Source organism: Urocampus carinirostris, chromosome 3 (assembly GCF_059441175.1).
Source record: "Urocampus carinirostris isolate Australia breed hairy pipefish chromosome 3, RoL_Ucar_1.0, whole genome shotgun sequence".
Taxonomy (NCBI): domain Eukaryota; kingdom Metazoa; phylum Chordata; class Actinopteri; order Syngnathiformes; family Syngnathidae; genus Urocampus; species Urocampus carinirostris.
In genome coordinates, this window is record NC_142351.1 from 8,790,444 (window position 1) to 8,807,201 (window position 16,758).

General features: G+C 44.4%; 1 protein-coding gene across 1 annotated transcript in view; it reads right to left on the reverse strand.

Annotated features, from left to right (window-relative positions):
- The window catches only part of LOC148368590 (von Willebrand factor D and EGF domain-containing protein), an 84,011-nt gene that overhangs the window by 37,596 nt on the left and 29,657 nt on the right, over positions 1 to 16,758 (reverse strand). Inside the window, exons 10-12 of the mRNA XM_088329711.1 lie at positions 11,582 to 11,858; positions 9,168 to 9,343; positions 5,348 to 6,105 (exon numbers count right to left, since the gene is read on the reverse strand). Coding sequence (XP_088185837.1) covers positions 5,348 to 6,105; positions 9,168 to 9,343; positions 11,582 to 11,858 — 1,211 coding nt within the window. The remainder of the gene's footprint in view (positions 1 to 5,347; positions 6,106 to 9,167; positions 9,344 to 11,581; positions 11,859 to 16,758) is intronic.

Here is a 16,758-nt window from a genome sequence, read left to right on the forward strand (position 1 = left end):
CAGTCTTTCTGTGCGGAGTTTGCATGTTCTCCCCGGGCACTACAGGTTCCCTCCCGCATTCCAAAATGTCCCTGGGTTGGAATGAGTGGGTGAATTGTCTGTCTCTGTGTGTCCTGAAACCGGTTCAGTGTGTCCCCTGCCCACTGCCCGAAGACGGCTAAGATGGACCCCAGCACCCCCCGCGACCCTAATGTGGATAAGCGGTGCAGGTATTCACAAGGTTGTATTGCCTACGGCGTCTGTGACCTGTGCAGAGTTTGCACGTTCTCCCCGGGCACTACAAGTTCCCTCCCACATTCCAAAATGTCCCTGGGTTGGAATGAGTGGGTGAGTTGTCTGTCTCTGTGTGTCCTGCAACCGGTTCAGGGTGTCCCCTGCCCGCCGCCCGAAGACGGCTTAGATGGACTCCAGCACCCCCGCGACCCTAATGCGGATAAGCGGTGCAGGTATTCACAAAGTTGTATTGCCAACGGCGTCTGTGACCTGTGCGGAGTTTGCATGATCTCCCCGGGCACTACGGGTTCCCTCCCACATTCCAAAATGTCCCTGGGTTGGAATGAGTGGGTGAATTGTCTGTCTCTGTGTGTCCTGAACCGGTTCAGTGTGTCCCCTACCCACTGCCCAAAGACGGCTAAGATGGACACCAGCACCCCCCGCGACCCTAATGGGGATAAGCGGTGCAGATAATGGATGGATATTCACAAGGTTGTATTGCCAACGGCGTCTGTGACCTGTGCGGAGTTTGCATGTTCTCCCTGGGCACTACAAGTTCCCTCCCACATTCCAAAATGTCCCTGGGTTGGAATGAGTGGGTGAGTTGTCTGTCTCTGTGTGTCCTGCAACCGGTTCAGGGTGTCCCCTGTCCGCCGCCCGAAGACGGCTTAGATGGACTCCAGCACCCCCCGCGACCCTAATGGGGATAAGCGGTGCAGATAATGGATGGATATTCACAAGGTTGTATTGCCAACGGCGTCTGTGACCTGTGCAGAGTTTGCATGTTCTCCCCGGGCACTACGGGTTCCCTCCCACATTCCAAAATGTCCCTGGGTTGGAATGAGTGGGTGAGTTGTCTGTCTCTGTGTGTCCTGCAACCGGTTCAGGGTGTCCCCTGCCCACTCCCCGAAGACGGCTAAGATGGACTCCAGCACCCCCCGCGACCCTAATGTGGATAAGCGGTGCAGGTATTCACAAGGTTGCATTGCCAACGGCGTCTGTGACCTACTGAAAGTGGTTGTGAATCACAGGTCTAGTGCACACGTTCCCCTGCTGTTTTTTTGTGACGGCCATTTTGGCTAAGCGCTAACGTGATGAAGCGTGTCATGGACTTCCTGCGGAGGTTAGCAAAACAGGTGCACGCTGCAAAAAACATCCCTCTCAGGCCCTGTCATTTGCTAATAATGGGAGGTAAGTTGACATCGTCTCCCTCCAAAACGCAAACTGAACCTCATAAAAGAAGGGCAAGTATGGACAGTGCTGACTTTTGAGGTTTGTTTGTGGGGTTTTTACACATTCCTGGACTTACTCAGCGACCGATTTCCAGGCTAATGACAGGGACTGAAAACACTTTGAGAAGCAGAGTTGGGAACAGGGTTGGGTAGGGTTACTTTAACTGGATTACTTTCAATGACTTTTGGATTACTCCAATACCAAATATGCTAAGAAACTGAATATGAATAAAATGACTACATTTTGTGCAGGCTTGGGGAGTAACCGAATACATGGAACGGCAAAAACTACCCAACGCTGCTACTATGTTATTTTGAGTTTTTACCTGAAGTACCGCGGGTTCGGAAGGCATTGTATAGTTAGCATGTCGTACCCTGGTGGACTACATTACTTCTTGAATCAGCTCTGCATCCACCTGCTACTCCACTGGACCAGCTCAAGTCACGTCACACCAAAGTTCAAACAAATGTCATTTTTCTTTTACTCTACTTACTCCTTATTTAGTCAAAACATATTCAGATTGCTGCGATTGGCTGGCAACCAGTTCAGGGTGTCCCCTGCCCACTGCCCGATGATTGCTGGGATGGGCTCCAGCACCCCCGCGACCCTACTGAGGATAAGCGGTTTAGCTAATGATGATATTCAGTTTGGACACAGAAGATTTACTCTAAGGGAACCTCCTGCGTGGTCCAGCTGTAGACTTCCTGTGCGGAGTTTGTATGTTCTCCCCGTGCTTGCGTGGGTTTTCCTCCGGGCACTCCGGTTTCCTCCCACATTCCAAAAAACATGCATTTCAGGTTTATCGGCCGGGTTAAATTGTCCCTAGGTGTGAATGACCGAATGAGTTGTCTGTCTCTGTTTGCCCTGGGATTGGCTGGCAACCAGTTCAGGGTGTCCCCTGCCCAGTGCCCAAAGATAGCTTGGATGAGCTCCAGCACCCCCGCGACCCTACTGAGGATAAGCGGTTTAGCTAATGATGATATTCAGTTTGGACACAGAAGATTTACTCTAAGGGAACCTCCTGCGTGGTCCAGCTCTAGACTTCCTGTGCGGAGTTTGTATGTTCTCCCCGTGCTTGCGTGGGTTTTCCTCCGGGCACCACGGTTTCCTCCCACATTCCAAAAACATGCATTTCTGGTGAATTGGCCGGTCCAAATTGTCCCTAGGTGTGAATGAGCGAGTGAGTTGTCTGTCCCCGTGTGCCCTGCGATTGGCTGGCAACCAGTTCAGGGTGTCCCCTGCCCACTGCCCGGAAATGGCTGGGATGGGCTCCAGCCCCCCCGCGACCCTAATAAGGATAAGCGGTACAGCCAATGAGATGAGAGATGAGATTCTTTTCATTCACAAAGATTTACTATCTTGTGTTTATCAACTATTGTTTTGAATCAAAAAAATAAAAATAAGAACAAAAACAGAGCATTTTGTATTATTCAGCGCCCTCTAGTAGTAAAAAAAAAACTTTCATTCATTGAATAAAAACGAAACTATAAGGTGCAATTTGAAAAAATAAATTGCTGGAGGAAAAATGTTTTCTTTCCCTTTCTGTTTTTCTTTTTATCCAAGCTTTTTCTCTTCTTTTCTTCTTCTTCTCTTTTTTCATTCTTCTTTTGTTTTCCTCTCTCTTTCTTTTCTGTTATTTTCATTCAATTTCTTGCTATGTCTTTTTTCTTTTCTTTTTCTTTTTTGGTCTCTTATTTCCTCATTTCTTTACTAAATGCTGTGCAAAAAGTAAGAATAGAATAATCCGACAAACACAAATATTTCAAAGAGCAGAATTTCCTTTTTAAAAAAAATGTAAAATATACTAAAAACTGAATATTCAAAGAAACAAAAAAATGTTGTTATATATCTTATGTCTATTTTTGTCATAATATAGTCTGAAAAATATTTTCTTATTTTCCAATTTTTCCTTTATACATATATATTTATAATATTTAATCCTATATACAAATATTACACATAAGTAGTACCTAATATATCCTACTATGTTATTTTGAGTTTGAAGTACTGCGGGTTCGGAAGGCATTGTACTGGTTTCAGCAAATTCCCCCAATGATCCCAACCTGACAATTGATTCATGTCGTACCCTGGCGGACTACATTACTTCTTGAATCAGCTCTGCATCCACCTGCTACTCCACTGGACCAGCTCAAGTCATGTCACACCAAATGTAAATTACCGTATTTTCCGCACTATAGGGCGCACCGGGTTGTAGGGCGCACCCCCAAAAAATAGTTTTTGGTCCTATATTTTCCATACATAAGGCACACCGGATTATAAGGCGCTACAATGGGAACGTCGACAAAACAGTCAGATAGTAAGAACTTTATTGTGCAGGGAAATGGCGTTCTTTACTGTGCATATGACAATAAACACTTGGAATTGAGTTGAATTCACTCAACTCATCACAGAAACATCAAGATCGTTCTAAAACAAGATACCGGGAAAATATAAATCCGCATAGCTCACCTAAGTTCTCTTGCAGCCATCACATTCAATAATGATACGTAACCATGGTCTTCTTACAACCGTGAGTGTAGTCAATCCAGGAGAGTCAAATATTTACAAATACAGAATAGTAAAAAATGTTTTCTCTATGCCGTAGTGCAACCCAACGTGTGATTCACATTCATCTTTTTCGGCCAATTGCAGGCTTTGTTTCGCCCCTTTAGCCTATGCCAGCCTGTAAGTGATCAAAAGGATCCGCCCCCTTTACCTTCGAATAACTTTAGCCAATAGTGACTGATTCAAATGATGATTGACACATTGGTTAGGAAATGAAACGCCGGGGGAAAATCTAGTCGGCGGCTGCTTGCCTTTGTTGCGAGACCTTGTGACTTAATATTGATCCATATATAAGGCGCACTGTATTATAAGGCGCATGGTCAGCTTTTGAAAAAAATAAAGGCTTATAGGCGCGCCTTATAGTGCGGAAAATAAGGTAAATGTCATTCTTCCTTTACTCTACTAATTTAGTCGATAACATATTCAAATTGGACACAGAGGATTTACTGTAAGTCAGGGGTGTCAAACTCATTTTAACTCGGGGGCCACACGATAGAACAAACATTCTGTCGGGGGCCGGACTTGTAGGTTAAAGAGAAAGAAAAAGAGAGATAAAGAAATAAGAGAAAGAGGGAGAAAAGTGGAGAGAGGGCGGGATAAAGAAAGAAAAAGAGAGAAAGGGAGAGAGCGTGAGAAACAAAAGATGAAAACTCGTGAGAGAGGGTGAAAAGAAAGGAAGGGGAAGAAAGAAATCCAAAGAGAAATAGAAAGACAGAAGGAGAGAAAAGAGAAAAGAAAGCGCGAAGGGTAGGGAGAGAGAAAAAGAAAAGGGAGAAAAGGAAGTTAGAGCAAAAGAGGTTAAAAGACACAGAGAGAGAAAGAGACAAGGCAAACAAAGGAAGAGAAAGAGACACAGAGGGAAAAAGACAGAGACAGAGTAGGAGAAAACTGGTGGAAAAGAAAGAAAGAAAGAGAGAGAGAGAAAGAGACAGAGTAGGAGAAAACAGGTGGAAAAGAAAGAAAGAAAGAGAGAGAGAGAAAGAGACAGAGTAGGAGAAAACGGGTGGAAAAGAAAGAAAGAAAGAAAGAAAGAAAGAGACGAAGTAGGAGAAAACGGGTGGAAAAGAAAGAAAGAAAGAAAAAAAGAAAGAAAGAAAAAAGAAAGAAAGAAAGAGAGAGAAAGAGAGAGAGAGAATTGAGAGTGAGTGAGAGAGAGAGAGAGATAAATAAATACAAGTACAGTGCCTTTGTCAGAGGCACCTGGCTTTGACTGGTTTTTCTCTTGCGCTTCTCTGAGTGTTGTCTCGCGGGCCGGATTCAATCCCTTAGCGGGCCTGATCTGGCCCGCGGGCCACCTGTTTGACACCTGTGCTGTAAGGGAATAGAAGAAACTCACCGATAGTTGGACTGCAATCGTACGAACTGAAGTTTTGATGACACCGGCATCCGAATCGCGTACACTCCCCATTTCCGTTGCAGAGGTTAGGACAGCGCAGCGCCATTATCGCCTCCACCCTGTGGCCTCGTCCCTCGCCCCGGTTTTCCAGTAGCGTCTTCTCGCACTCGTTAGCCAGGTAGCCTAGCATGGCCTCATCCCAGCTCGTGTCATCTTTTAATTGCACGTCCAGGACGCAGAGATGGAGCGCCTCCTGCAGGCCACGTCCCAGAAACTGTCCGCAAGCGATGCTAACTGTGGAGTTAGCCAAAGCTAGCTTGCACAGCTCCAAAGCTTTGCTAGCGGTGAGGCCGCTCGGGGTGGGCCAACCAGCTCGAATTTCTCGTCGTGCTTTGGTAAAGTGATCTCCTGGGATGGAGTAGGAGAGATGCTCCCGGTCAACCTGACTCACACTTGCTGACCTTGACTGGAACTTGATGGTCGTTTGTCCTGGGAGTCCGTCATCTGATGGGTGATGATTGTCTCCGAGGAATTCCAAACTTTGGAGATATCGGGACGTGGTGTCTATTGAAGGAAAAAACGATGTATAATCCACGTTGTCCTGTGCCGAGCATTCCGAGTGACCGGGTATCGGCCGAGTTCCTTCGTCATTTGGGGCAATGGACCGGTTTCCTTTCTGGCAGCGGCAAAAAGGTTTTTTTTCATCTGGTCTGCTAGGTGAAGGTATTTTCTCAAAAAAACTCTCACCGGGAGCTATCCTAACCAAAACATAAGAAACAATCTATTAACTTTGGGGTTTTCTGATATTTCAATGACAGAGGGTGAGGAATAAGTAAGAGAAACCTCTGCCTCAGGATACTCAATGAGACATTAAAAGCAGATGACAGAAATGTAGTCAGCTACATATTACTACCCCTTCCATCAAATTGTAGAAAGACGATTCAGTTACTTATTCCTCCCCCTTTTGCTGTTGTCTGCATGCTATTCTCATCAAATTTCCAAATGTTTGAGTTCTTTTAGCAGACACTGTTTGTTTGTCTGCTTGGACTGGAAGCACACAAACATTTCCATATCATATAAAGACTGCAAGCAAATAATGAAAAAAAAGAGGGAGGAATAAGTAACGGAACCGTCTTTCCACAATTTTGACAGAGGGGGAGGAATACGTAGCTAACAATATGTTTGTTGATCGCTTTCAATTGCTCTTTGAGTGTCCATAGGCAGAGGTAAGTAACTGAGACGCCCTTAAACAATCATGGAAGGGGGGGGAATAAGTAAGGGAACCCTCTGTCATTGTCAAAATCATTTGAAGAAACAATGCCTGCTACTACGCCTTCCATCAAATTGTAGAAAGACAGTTCAGTTACTTATTCCTCCCCCTTTTTTTATTGTCTGCATGCTATTTTCATCAAATGTGGAAAGTTCTAAACGTTTGAGTTCTTTTAGCAGACACTGTTTTTTTGTCTGCTTGGACTGGAAGCACACAAACATTTCCATATCATATAAAGACTGCAAGCAAATAATGAAAAAAAGGAGGGAGGAATAAGTAACGGAACCGTCTTTCCACAATTTTGACAGAAGGGGGAGGAATACGTAGCTAACAACATATTTGTCAATTGCTTTCAATTGCTCTTTGATTGTCCATAGGCAGAGGTAAGTAACTGAGACGCCCTTAAACAATCATGGAAGGGGGGGAATAAGTAAGGGAATCCTCTGTCATTGTCAAAATCAGACAAAGAAACAGTGCCTGCTTGAATGGAGAGCAGCCAAACTTTACAATATTTCCATATTTTCATGAAAATGCCATGCAATCAATTACAGGAGGGGGGGAGGAATAAGTAGCTAAACGCTTTTCAAAAACAACTGAAGAAGAGGGAATATGTAACAGAACTGTCTATCAATTGCTATTATTGCTCATTTCGTATCCTTAGGCAGATGTTTCACTTATTCATTCCTCTCCTTCTGTCATTGTATGGAATTGAACCCTAACCCTTTTTCAAATGACCCAAATGAAAAAAACAACAACATTTTGATGAAGATAGCATAGAGACAATATAAAAAAAGGTGAGGAATAAGTATCTGAATTGTCTTTCCACAATTCAATTGCATGGGCAAGAATATGTACCTGACAAAATCTCTGTCAATTGCTTTTAATTGTTCATTTAGTATCTTTAGGCAGATGTTTCACTTACTTATTCCTCTCTTTCTGTCATTGTATGTAACAGAACCCTCACCCTTTTTAAAAAAAATATTTTTTTGATGAAGATAACATGCAGACAATAAAAAAAGGAGAAGAATAAGCATTTGAATTGTCTTTCCACAATTTGTTGGAATAGGCAAGAATATGTAGCTGACAACATCTCTGTCAATTGCTTTTAATTGCTCATTTAGTATCCCTAGGCAGGTGTTTCACTTACTTATTCCTCCCCTTCTGTCATTGCTCACATGCTATCCTATTTAAAACATGGGAACCTATAAAAATGTTTTAGTGCTTTGAGTTCAAGCAGACGTTTTTTTTCTTCTGCATGATTTCAACATAGATCAGATGACATTTATTTACTTATTCCTCCCCCTTCTGTCATTGTTTGCATGCTATCCTTGTTCGAATATGGAAAGCCATTCATGAATGGGTGTTTTTAGTTAAATCATATACCGTTTTTTCATTTGTTAGTTTTAAAAAGGTTTAGAACACATTTATTTACTTATTGCTTCCCCTTCCATCAATGTTTGCATGATATCCTCATTAAAATTTGATACTTAGGTGCTTTAGGTTAAAGTAAACACTGTGTTTTAATTATCGGTGTGATTTTGACAAAGACGATAACACATTTAGTTACCTATCTTTTCCTTATTTGTCTTTAGTTTGCATGTCGTCACTCTTGATCAGGGTTGTGTAGGGTTACTTTAACTTGATTACTTTCATTTACTTTTGGATTACTCCAATACCAAATATGCTAATAAAAGACAAAATAAACTAAATATAAATAAAATGACTCAATTTTGTGCAGGCTTGGGGAGTAACGGAATACATGGAACGGCAAAAATGATGTTGGCAAGCTGTTTGGATTTATTTTCATTTTGTTTCTGTTGTATTTTATGTTTGTTTTGCCGGACAACAAAGAGATCAAAGCCAGGAGAGAAAGCTTACCACGTGTTGTGAGTCATCATTTGATTCATATTTAGTTTCTTTTGTCTTTTATTAGCATATTTGGCATTGGAGCAATCACAAAGTAATTGAAAGTAATCCAGTTAAAGTAACCCTACCCAACCCTGGTTTTGCCGGAGCTCAAAGAGATCAAAGTCAGGAGAGAAAGCTTACCACGTGTTGTGAGTCATCATTTGATTCATATTTAGTTTCTTTTGTCTTTTATTAGCATATTTGGCATTGGAGTAATCACAACGTAATTGAAAGTAATCCAGTTAAAGTAACCCTACCCAACCCTGGTTTTGCCGGAGCTCAAAGAGATCAAAGTCAGGAGAGAAAGCTTACCACGTGTTGTGAGTCATCATTTGATTCATATTTAGTTTCTTTTGTCTTTTATTAGCATATTTGATTACTCCAATTAATCACAAAGTAATTGAAAGTAATCTAGTTAAAGTAACCCTACCCAACCCTGCTCTTTGATGATATGGAAACTTTAAAATGTTTGGGTGTTTTTAGTTCAAGCAGATACTATTTTTGTATTCTATCTGATTTCGGAAATGAGAAAGCGTACAGTTACTTATTCCTCCCCCTGTGCCATCGTTTATCTTTAACGATTTGGACAAAGATCAAATCTTAAATATCAAATGGTAAATAATCAATCGAGTATATTCTCACCTCCATTTCTCGATAAATGCCAGCAGGTCATCGTGAACGTCGTTGTGGCTATTGTTATCGAAGGAGCCGCAAAGTCCTTCCGTGTTGCCGTAGTCGACGCTCGGCGCTCGTACCAACAAACTCATGCCCCAAACGCCGACGTCGGCTCGGACAAAAGCGCCAGAGGAAAATAACACCTACGATACAATCGGGGCAGCGCATACTGTAGTTTTTTTTTTTACAGGGAATGTCATCGGAGTTCTTCGGAGTGGCACGACTGGAAGTTTTTCGTCTACTTTCTGTCATGTCCAGCATGGTCGCCGTGGCGACCGGATGGCCCCGCCCCCTGGGCACCGGCTGTAGCAGATCGTCTAATTTGCGTGTGTGCTTCTCAAAGGCGGGTTTTGGGGATTGCCGGTTGCTGGTTCATTGCGTTTTCTGTTCTGCATTAATCTGTTCTGTTTGACTTGAGGAAACCTGTTTCTGCCCGTTCTGAGTAAAAGCCTGTTTTGTGAGTTTTCCTAGTCTGAGTTCCTGGTTGCCTGTAAGCCTGTTTTTGTTTTGTTTTGTCCCTGAGTGTTGGACAACTTTTATTTTGCTAAATAAAAGTACCTGGTCGTTATGCGATTGAGTTCATCCTTCCTGCCTCCTGCCTCCGATCTGGTCCGGTCCCGTGACACTTTCATTTTCTGTACCTTGTGTCCTCTGCTAAATTGGCCGTTTTATGATCTTGCCATCATGGAACTCCCTAACTTGTTCTACCAACATTTGATAATGTTCTGTTTAGTTTAGTTAGAGCCATTTAGTGTCCCAACATACCCTGCATCGTTTTTCTTTCATGTTTTGTTAAAATAAAGGTTAGTGCCTGCATTCAATTTCATCTCATCAGCTACACCGCTTATCCTCAGTAGGGTCGCGGGGGGGCTGGAGCCCATCCCAGCCATCTCCGGGCAGTGGGCAGGGGACACCCTGAACTGGTTGCCAGCCAATCACAGGGCACACAGGGACAGACGACTCATTCGCCCATTCACACCTAGGGACAATTTGGACCGGCCAATTCACCTGAAATGCATGTTTTTGGAATGTGGGAGGAAACCGGAGTGCCCGGAGGAAACCCACGCAAGCACAGGGAGAACATACAAACTCCGCACAGGAAGTCTGGAGCTGGATTTGAACCCACGACAGGTTCCCATGACATGAACTGTGCCGCACAAGCGCTAACCACTGCGCCGCCGTGCTGCCCGTGTTTTGTTCTCTCAGATCTTATTAGTTATTTGAAATTGTGTAGCAGGGGAGTTTTGTCGATCGTATATTGTCATAGCATGGATGTTTGTAAAGTCTGAAGATCTTAGTAAACTTCCTTGTTTTGTTCGTTTACAATCCGATACCTGTTCTTTTCCTGTGAATACAGTGGAACCTCGGTTCTCGACCATAATCCGTTCCAGAACCCTGTTCGATTTGTTCGATCACCGAAATAATTTTTCCCATTGAAAATAATGTAAATCGTTTTCATCCGTTCCAACACCCTGAATGTTTACCTGAATGTTCAACGTAAACATAATGCTAACCCAGGCTAATCGTACGGTCGCGTTATCGTAATCTTCCGTACGAAAGATTACGCTAACATGAACGTGTAAAAATAAAAAAAAAGGATAAAGAAAATAATTATGAATAGGATTTCTTACCTTTGTGGTGGTCAGAAGAAGGCGCTCGCACACCTCCTTCATATTTTGCTATTATTTATTTCTTAAATAGTTGTACGCACTACTTTTCTTTTTTCACCTGTAGCAACTTTGCTTCTTGCACTGACTTTCTTCGGAGGCATAATTAGGGGCTAAAACACTCCGTTCACCGATATTAAAAGCGAAAGCAAAACGAAGCACGTCCGCACGCGATAACTACACCCGTATGCCGCTCAGCATCGCACCCTAGCGTACGCACTCACGCATTACCGGCGTTCGAACTCCGATTTTTTTGACCGAACAGCGAAGCAAGAATTTCTCGAAATTTTGGGTCGGACTCCGATTCGTTCGAACTGAGAGGCGTTCGAAAACCGAGGTTCCACTGTACATCTTTATGAAATGAAATTAAATGATTTGCATTTATACAGCGCTTTTCAAGTCAAGACTTCCCAAAGCGCTTTACAATGTGCTTCACATTTCCCAATAGCGGCCGTGCAGCCATGTAAGGCGCTAACCTGCTTATTGGGGGTATTAGGGGTTCAGTGTCTTACCCAAGGACACTTGGACATGTAACACAGAGGAGCCGGGATTCGAACTGCGATCTCTTGATCCCAAGACGAGCGCTCTACCTCCTGAGCCACTGCCGCCCCATATCTTGAACCTTTTTTGTGGGATTGAATTCTAAGGCCACTACAGACCAAACTAAGAGTTGTGCCACTCCAAGAAATGTTGTCTCTCTATCCAGATACTCACAGTGATCTTTTTCCCCCGGTGAGATTCCAACACTCGGACCTGTTGGCCATTTCCTGGGTCCAGGATCTTCACGCTGATCTTCGGTCTGGTCTTTCGCTCTCGGGTGTAGCACATATCCAAAATGGCGAGGTTGTTTCCTTCTCGTGCCGCCACGCCGCAGTTGCAGGCCACGGCGTTGTGGCGACTGCCGCAATCCCACTGCCGGACGTGGACCTGGAAGGTCCGGGCCAGGCTTCGGTATAGCACGAAGGTTCCTGGCTGGTGGTTGTCGTAGCGCCTGCAAAAACGTGACACAGAAAGACGGTCAATGTCAAGTCTGGGGAGGCGGATGAGCCTGTGCCTCACCTGTCATCATAGGAATACAAAATAAAAAAGATTTGAAATGGTTATACGTACCGTATTTTCCGCACTATAAGGCGCACCTAAAAGTCTTCATTTTTTTAAAAAGCTGACCATGCGCCTTATAATACAGTGCGCTTTATACATGGATCAATATTAAATCGCAAAGTCTTGCAACTAAGGCAAGCAGCCGCCGACTAGATTTTCCCCCGAGGCGAAGTGTATGCTGGGATTTATATACCGGCGTTTCATTGGCTAACCAATGTGTCAATCATCATTTGAATCGATCGCTATTGGCTAAAGTTATTCGGAGCCGCAGATAGGCTAGAGGGCCGAAACAAACCCTGTAATTGGCCGAAAAAGATGTGTCAATCATCTGTTAAATCGATCGCTATTGGCTGAAGTTATTCGGAGCCTCGGAGAGGCCAGAGGGCCGAAACAAACCCTGCAATTGGCCGAAAAAGATGACTGAATAGCAAGCTTGCTAAAGTACGCTATAAAGAAACATGTTTCATTAGTCTGTATTTGTAAACATTTTACTCCCCTGGATTGACTTCACTCACGGTTGTAAGAAGACCATGGTTGCGTATCATTATTGAACGTGAGAACTTAGGTGAGCTATGCGGCTTTATATTTTCCCGGTATCTTGTTTTAGAACGATCTTGATGTTGCTGTGATGAGTTGAGTGAATTCAACTCAATTCCAAGTGTTCATTGTCATATGCACAGTAAAGTTGCGAGCGAAAAAGAAAATAGATACTAAGGAATGGTTGGCATTTCTTGAATCCCAAGACTTTAACCTTCCGAACGATGGAACGATGCATTTGAGTGACATCGTACGGACACCGCATCCGCACGTGTTCTCGACACGTATTTGCTTCTTTGCAAGCTTTGGGAATGTTAAGGGGGTAATAAGTTGGACTGAACCATCTGACTGTTTTCTCGAAGTTCCCATTGTAGCGCCTTATAATCCGGTGTGCCTTATCTATGGAAGATATAGGACCAAAAACTATTTTTTGGGGGTGCGCCCTATAACCCGGTGCGCCCTATAGTGCGGAAAATACGGTATTCTGTTTCAAAGTTCTTTCCCATCTAACATCAGTATTTTGGGATTTTTTGATCCAGCACTCAGGTGTCGGTTTCTCTGTAGGTTTCCCTCTCCTTCTCTCTTCCTCATCTTTCAAGTCATGTTTATTTGTATAGCCCTTAATCACATCCTATTCTTACCTAAGTTGGATACTCACCTTCAGGTTCAATTTTTCATCCTTACAGCTGAGGTCACTTGTCTTGAATTTCTCATGGTTTTCCTCTTATAAAAACTCTTCTTCTTCCCTTTGTTACTACTCAATACCCCTAGTTCCGTGCTAGTTCATTGTTTTTCTTGCCACTTCCCAAGTACCTTTTTCTCAGCTCCTTGTTCTTCCATTGTACCAGATCCCTGCCTGCCCTTCATGAGCACAAGTACCGCTTGATGAACTTGATACCAACTGTATGTAACATCGTACATGCCGTCATTTCTTTGTGTAAATATTGTGTAAATTATAACTATAACCTTATCCTCCTTGTTTTATAACCTTAATCTTCTCTGTTCCTTATTTTCTTGGTTTCTTTACCTCATTGTGAATGTGTGAAACTGGAGTGTCATGCCCAATTTCGTTGTCACAATATGTTAACCCATTTTGTAACAATGACAATAAAGGTATATTCTATTCTATTCTACGAACTTTTGGATTTTTTTCATCTTTGCTGCTCAACTTACTGGAATACCGACCGTTTGCCTGCCACTTGGATCATGATTGTTCTCTTTGGTGTTCCAGATACTTTTTCCTCACTACCTGACCTTCCGTGTACGGATTCCTGCCCAAATAAAAGACCACAGTTTTCTGCACTAATCAGTGTTTCTGTACTGTGCAGTGTGAGACATGCAATTCTCTTGCCTCATGGCAGAGGGCGTTAGTGAGAACAAGAGCCTGATTAGCCACACAACATAGCCCCAAAAAATTAATTAGCTATAGTATTAACTGGCGAACAGTAAGTCAAGCAATCCAGTAACTTTTTATGTCATTTCATGGGCTGTTTTTCCAAATTGAGGATTAACTCTCTATTGATACTTTTATTTGAAAGGAGCAGTATGTAACATATAACTGCGCTGAGCATATACAGATGCAAAATGAGGCACACACAGTGTTCTGGTTTGCCCGCGTCCCTGCGTCCTAGACGCATCATTTTTACTGGGGTCGCATCGTCTCAAATCAACGTGCGTCCCCGGGACGCAACCTTTTTGCCACAAAATTGTCATTATTACCTGATTACTTTTTTTCAACAAAGATTTACCGCACTCCAAACTTTTCGTCAGGCACATCCGCCATTGTTGTTTTGGTCTCGCGGTTTGAGTTTTCGTCCGCACGCCGATCTCGGCCAACGAGATCTCTTTGCTTCGAGATGACGTCGTCGTTGTGGTGCTCGTCGTCGAGCGAAGGTTAAGTATGCCTCCGAAAAAAAAGTTTGTATTATTGGTAATTTCTTCAGTGTCAGTAATACAGTGGGACCTCGCTACTTCGCGGTTCGACGTTCGCGGCTTCAGAGCTTTTTTATATATATAAAAAAATAAAATAAAATAAAATATATAATATATATATGTCTCATCTCATCTCATTAGCCGTACCGCTCATCCTCATTAGGGTCGCGGGGGGCTGGAGCCCATCCCAGCCATCTCTGGGCAGTGGGCAGGGGACACCCTGAACTGGTTGCCAGCCAATCGCAGGGCACACGGGGACAGACAACTCACTCGCTCATTCACACCTAGGGACAATTTGGACCGGCCAATTCACCTGAAATGCATGTTTTTGGAACGTGGGAGGAAACCGGAGTGCCTAGAGGAAACCCACGCAAGCACAGGGAGAACATGCAAACTCCACACAGGAGGTTCGATCTCAGACAACTCACTCGCTCATTGACACCTAGGGACAATTTGGACCGGCCAATTCACCTGAAATGCATGTTTTTGGAATGTGGGAGGAAACCGGAGTTCCCGGAGGAAACCCACGCAAGCACAGGGAGAACATACAAACTCCGCACAGGAAGTCTGGAGCTGAATTTGAACCCACGACAGGTTCCCATGACATGAACTGTGCCGCACAAGCGCTAACCACTGCGCCGCCGTGCTGCCCATATATATATATACATATACATTTTTTTTGTTTTTTTTTGAAGGGGCGTCACTACTTTGCAGATTTTCACTTTTTGCGGGAATCCGCCTCAGCCGACAACCCTAGCACGGCGCGCCGTTCTCGTTTCCCGGCGCGCGGTTTCGGTGTGGCTTCCGCTTCACCGCCCCCTTAACCCCACAGGTCCCCCCTACCCCTTTCCCCGAGGGCCGTGTAGCGCCATGTAGAGCCATCGCGGCCCGGGCAGGAGACGCCGGGCGCCGGTGTTGTGCCCGAATCCGACTCCCGTACAAAATCCTCCCCTCCTCGCGTGAACGCGCATTCTGCTGCGCTTTTGACAGGCCGGCCTCTGCGCCGAGCACCCGACCCGCTCGGCTTGTCGCGGTGTCGTGCGTATCGCGCCCGAAAATACCCTCGCCGCGGGTTAGGGGCTCGCTCGCAGGAGCGACCGAACGGCACCCACGGTGCAGCGCAAGTATAAACCCTGTCGTGAATTTGTCTCCGATCGTCCCGGGCAGACGTAAAATTGCCCAGCTGTAAGACTCTTAGCGGTGGATCTCTCGGCTGGTGCGTCGATGAAGAACGCAGCAAGCTGCGAGAACTGATTTGCAGTTGCGATTCGCTGGCAAGCAGTTCAGGGTGTCCCCTGCCCACTGCCCGGAGATAGCTGGGATGGGCTCCAGCCCCCCCGCGACCCTAATAAGGATAAGCGGTGCAGATAATGAGATGAGATTTTTTTTTTTTTTTTTTTTTTTGAAGGGGCGACGCTACTTCGCAGATTTTCACTTTTTGCGGGTGGTTTTGCTCCCCATTAACCGGGTCTAAAAAATAATTAAAAAAAAAAAATATATATATATATATATATATATATATATATATATATATATCTCATCTCATTCTCATCTCATTAGCTGCACCGCTTATCCTCAGTAGGGTCGCGGGGGTGCTGGAGCCCATCCCAGCAATCATCGGGCAGTGGGCAGGGGACACCCTGAACTGGTTGCCAGCCAGTCGCAGGGCACACAGGGACAGACAGCTCATTCGCTCATTCACACCTAGGGACAATTTGGACCGGCCAATTCACCTGAAATGCATGTTTTTGGAACGTGGGAGGAAACCGGAGTGCCCGGAGGAAACCCATGCAAGCACGGGGAGAACATACAAACTCCGCACAGGAAGTCTGGAGCTGGATTTGAACCCACGACAGGTTCCCGAGACATTTAACTGTGCCGCACAAGCGCTAACCACTGCGCCGCCGTGCTGCTATAATTTTTTTGAGGGTGCGCCGCTACTTCGCGGATTTTCACTTATCGCGGGTGGTTTTGGTCCCCATTAACCGCGATAACCGAGGTCTTACTGTACGTCGAAACATAATGCAGAAAGTGATAACAACGACAATAATTCCAGCACAAAAAAACGGCGGAGAAATTCATACCTGTCAACCTGTACGTTTTTGCTGTACAAAGTACGTTTATTATGCATTTTAAGACGTTTACGACGTACGAGAAAATCTGTACGGAAAAGCGCAAATTTGTCAATGATGGGTACCATCAGGTATACACCGACTATCACCAAACGGCAAATCAATCAAGTCAAACGAGTTCGAGTTGTGTAGGGAAAGGAAGTCCGTCTCTCAAACGGCTCACTTGCTTTGATGATTGATATTAGGAAT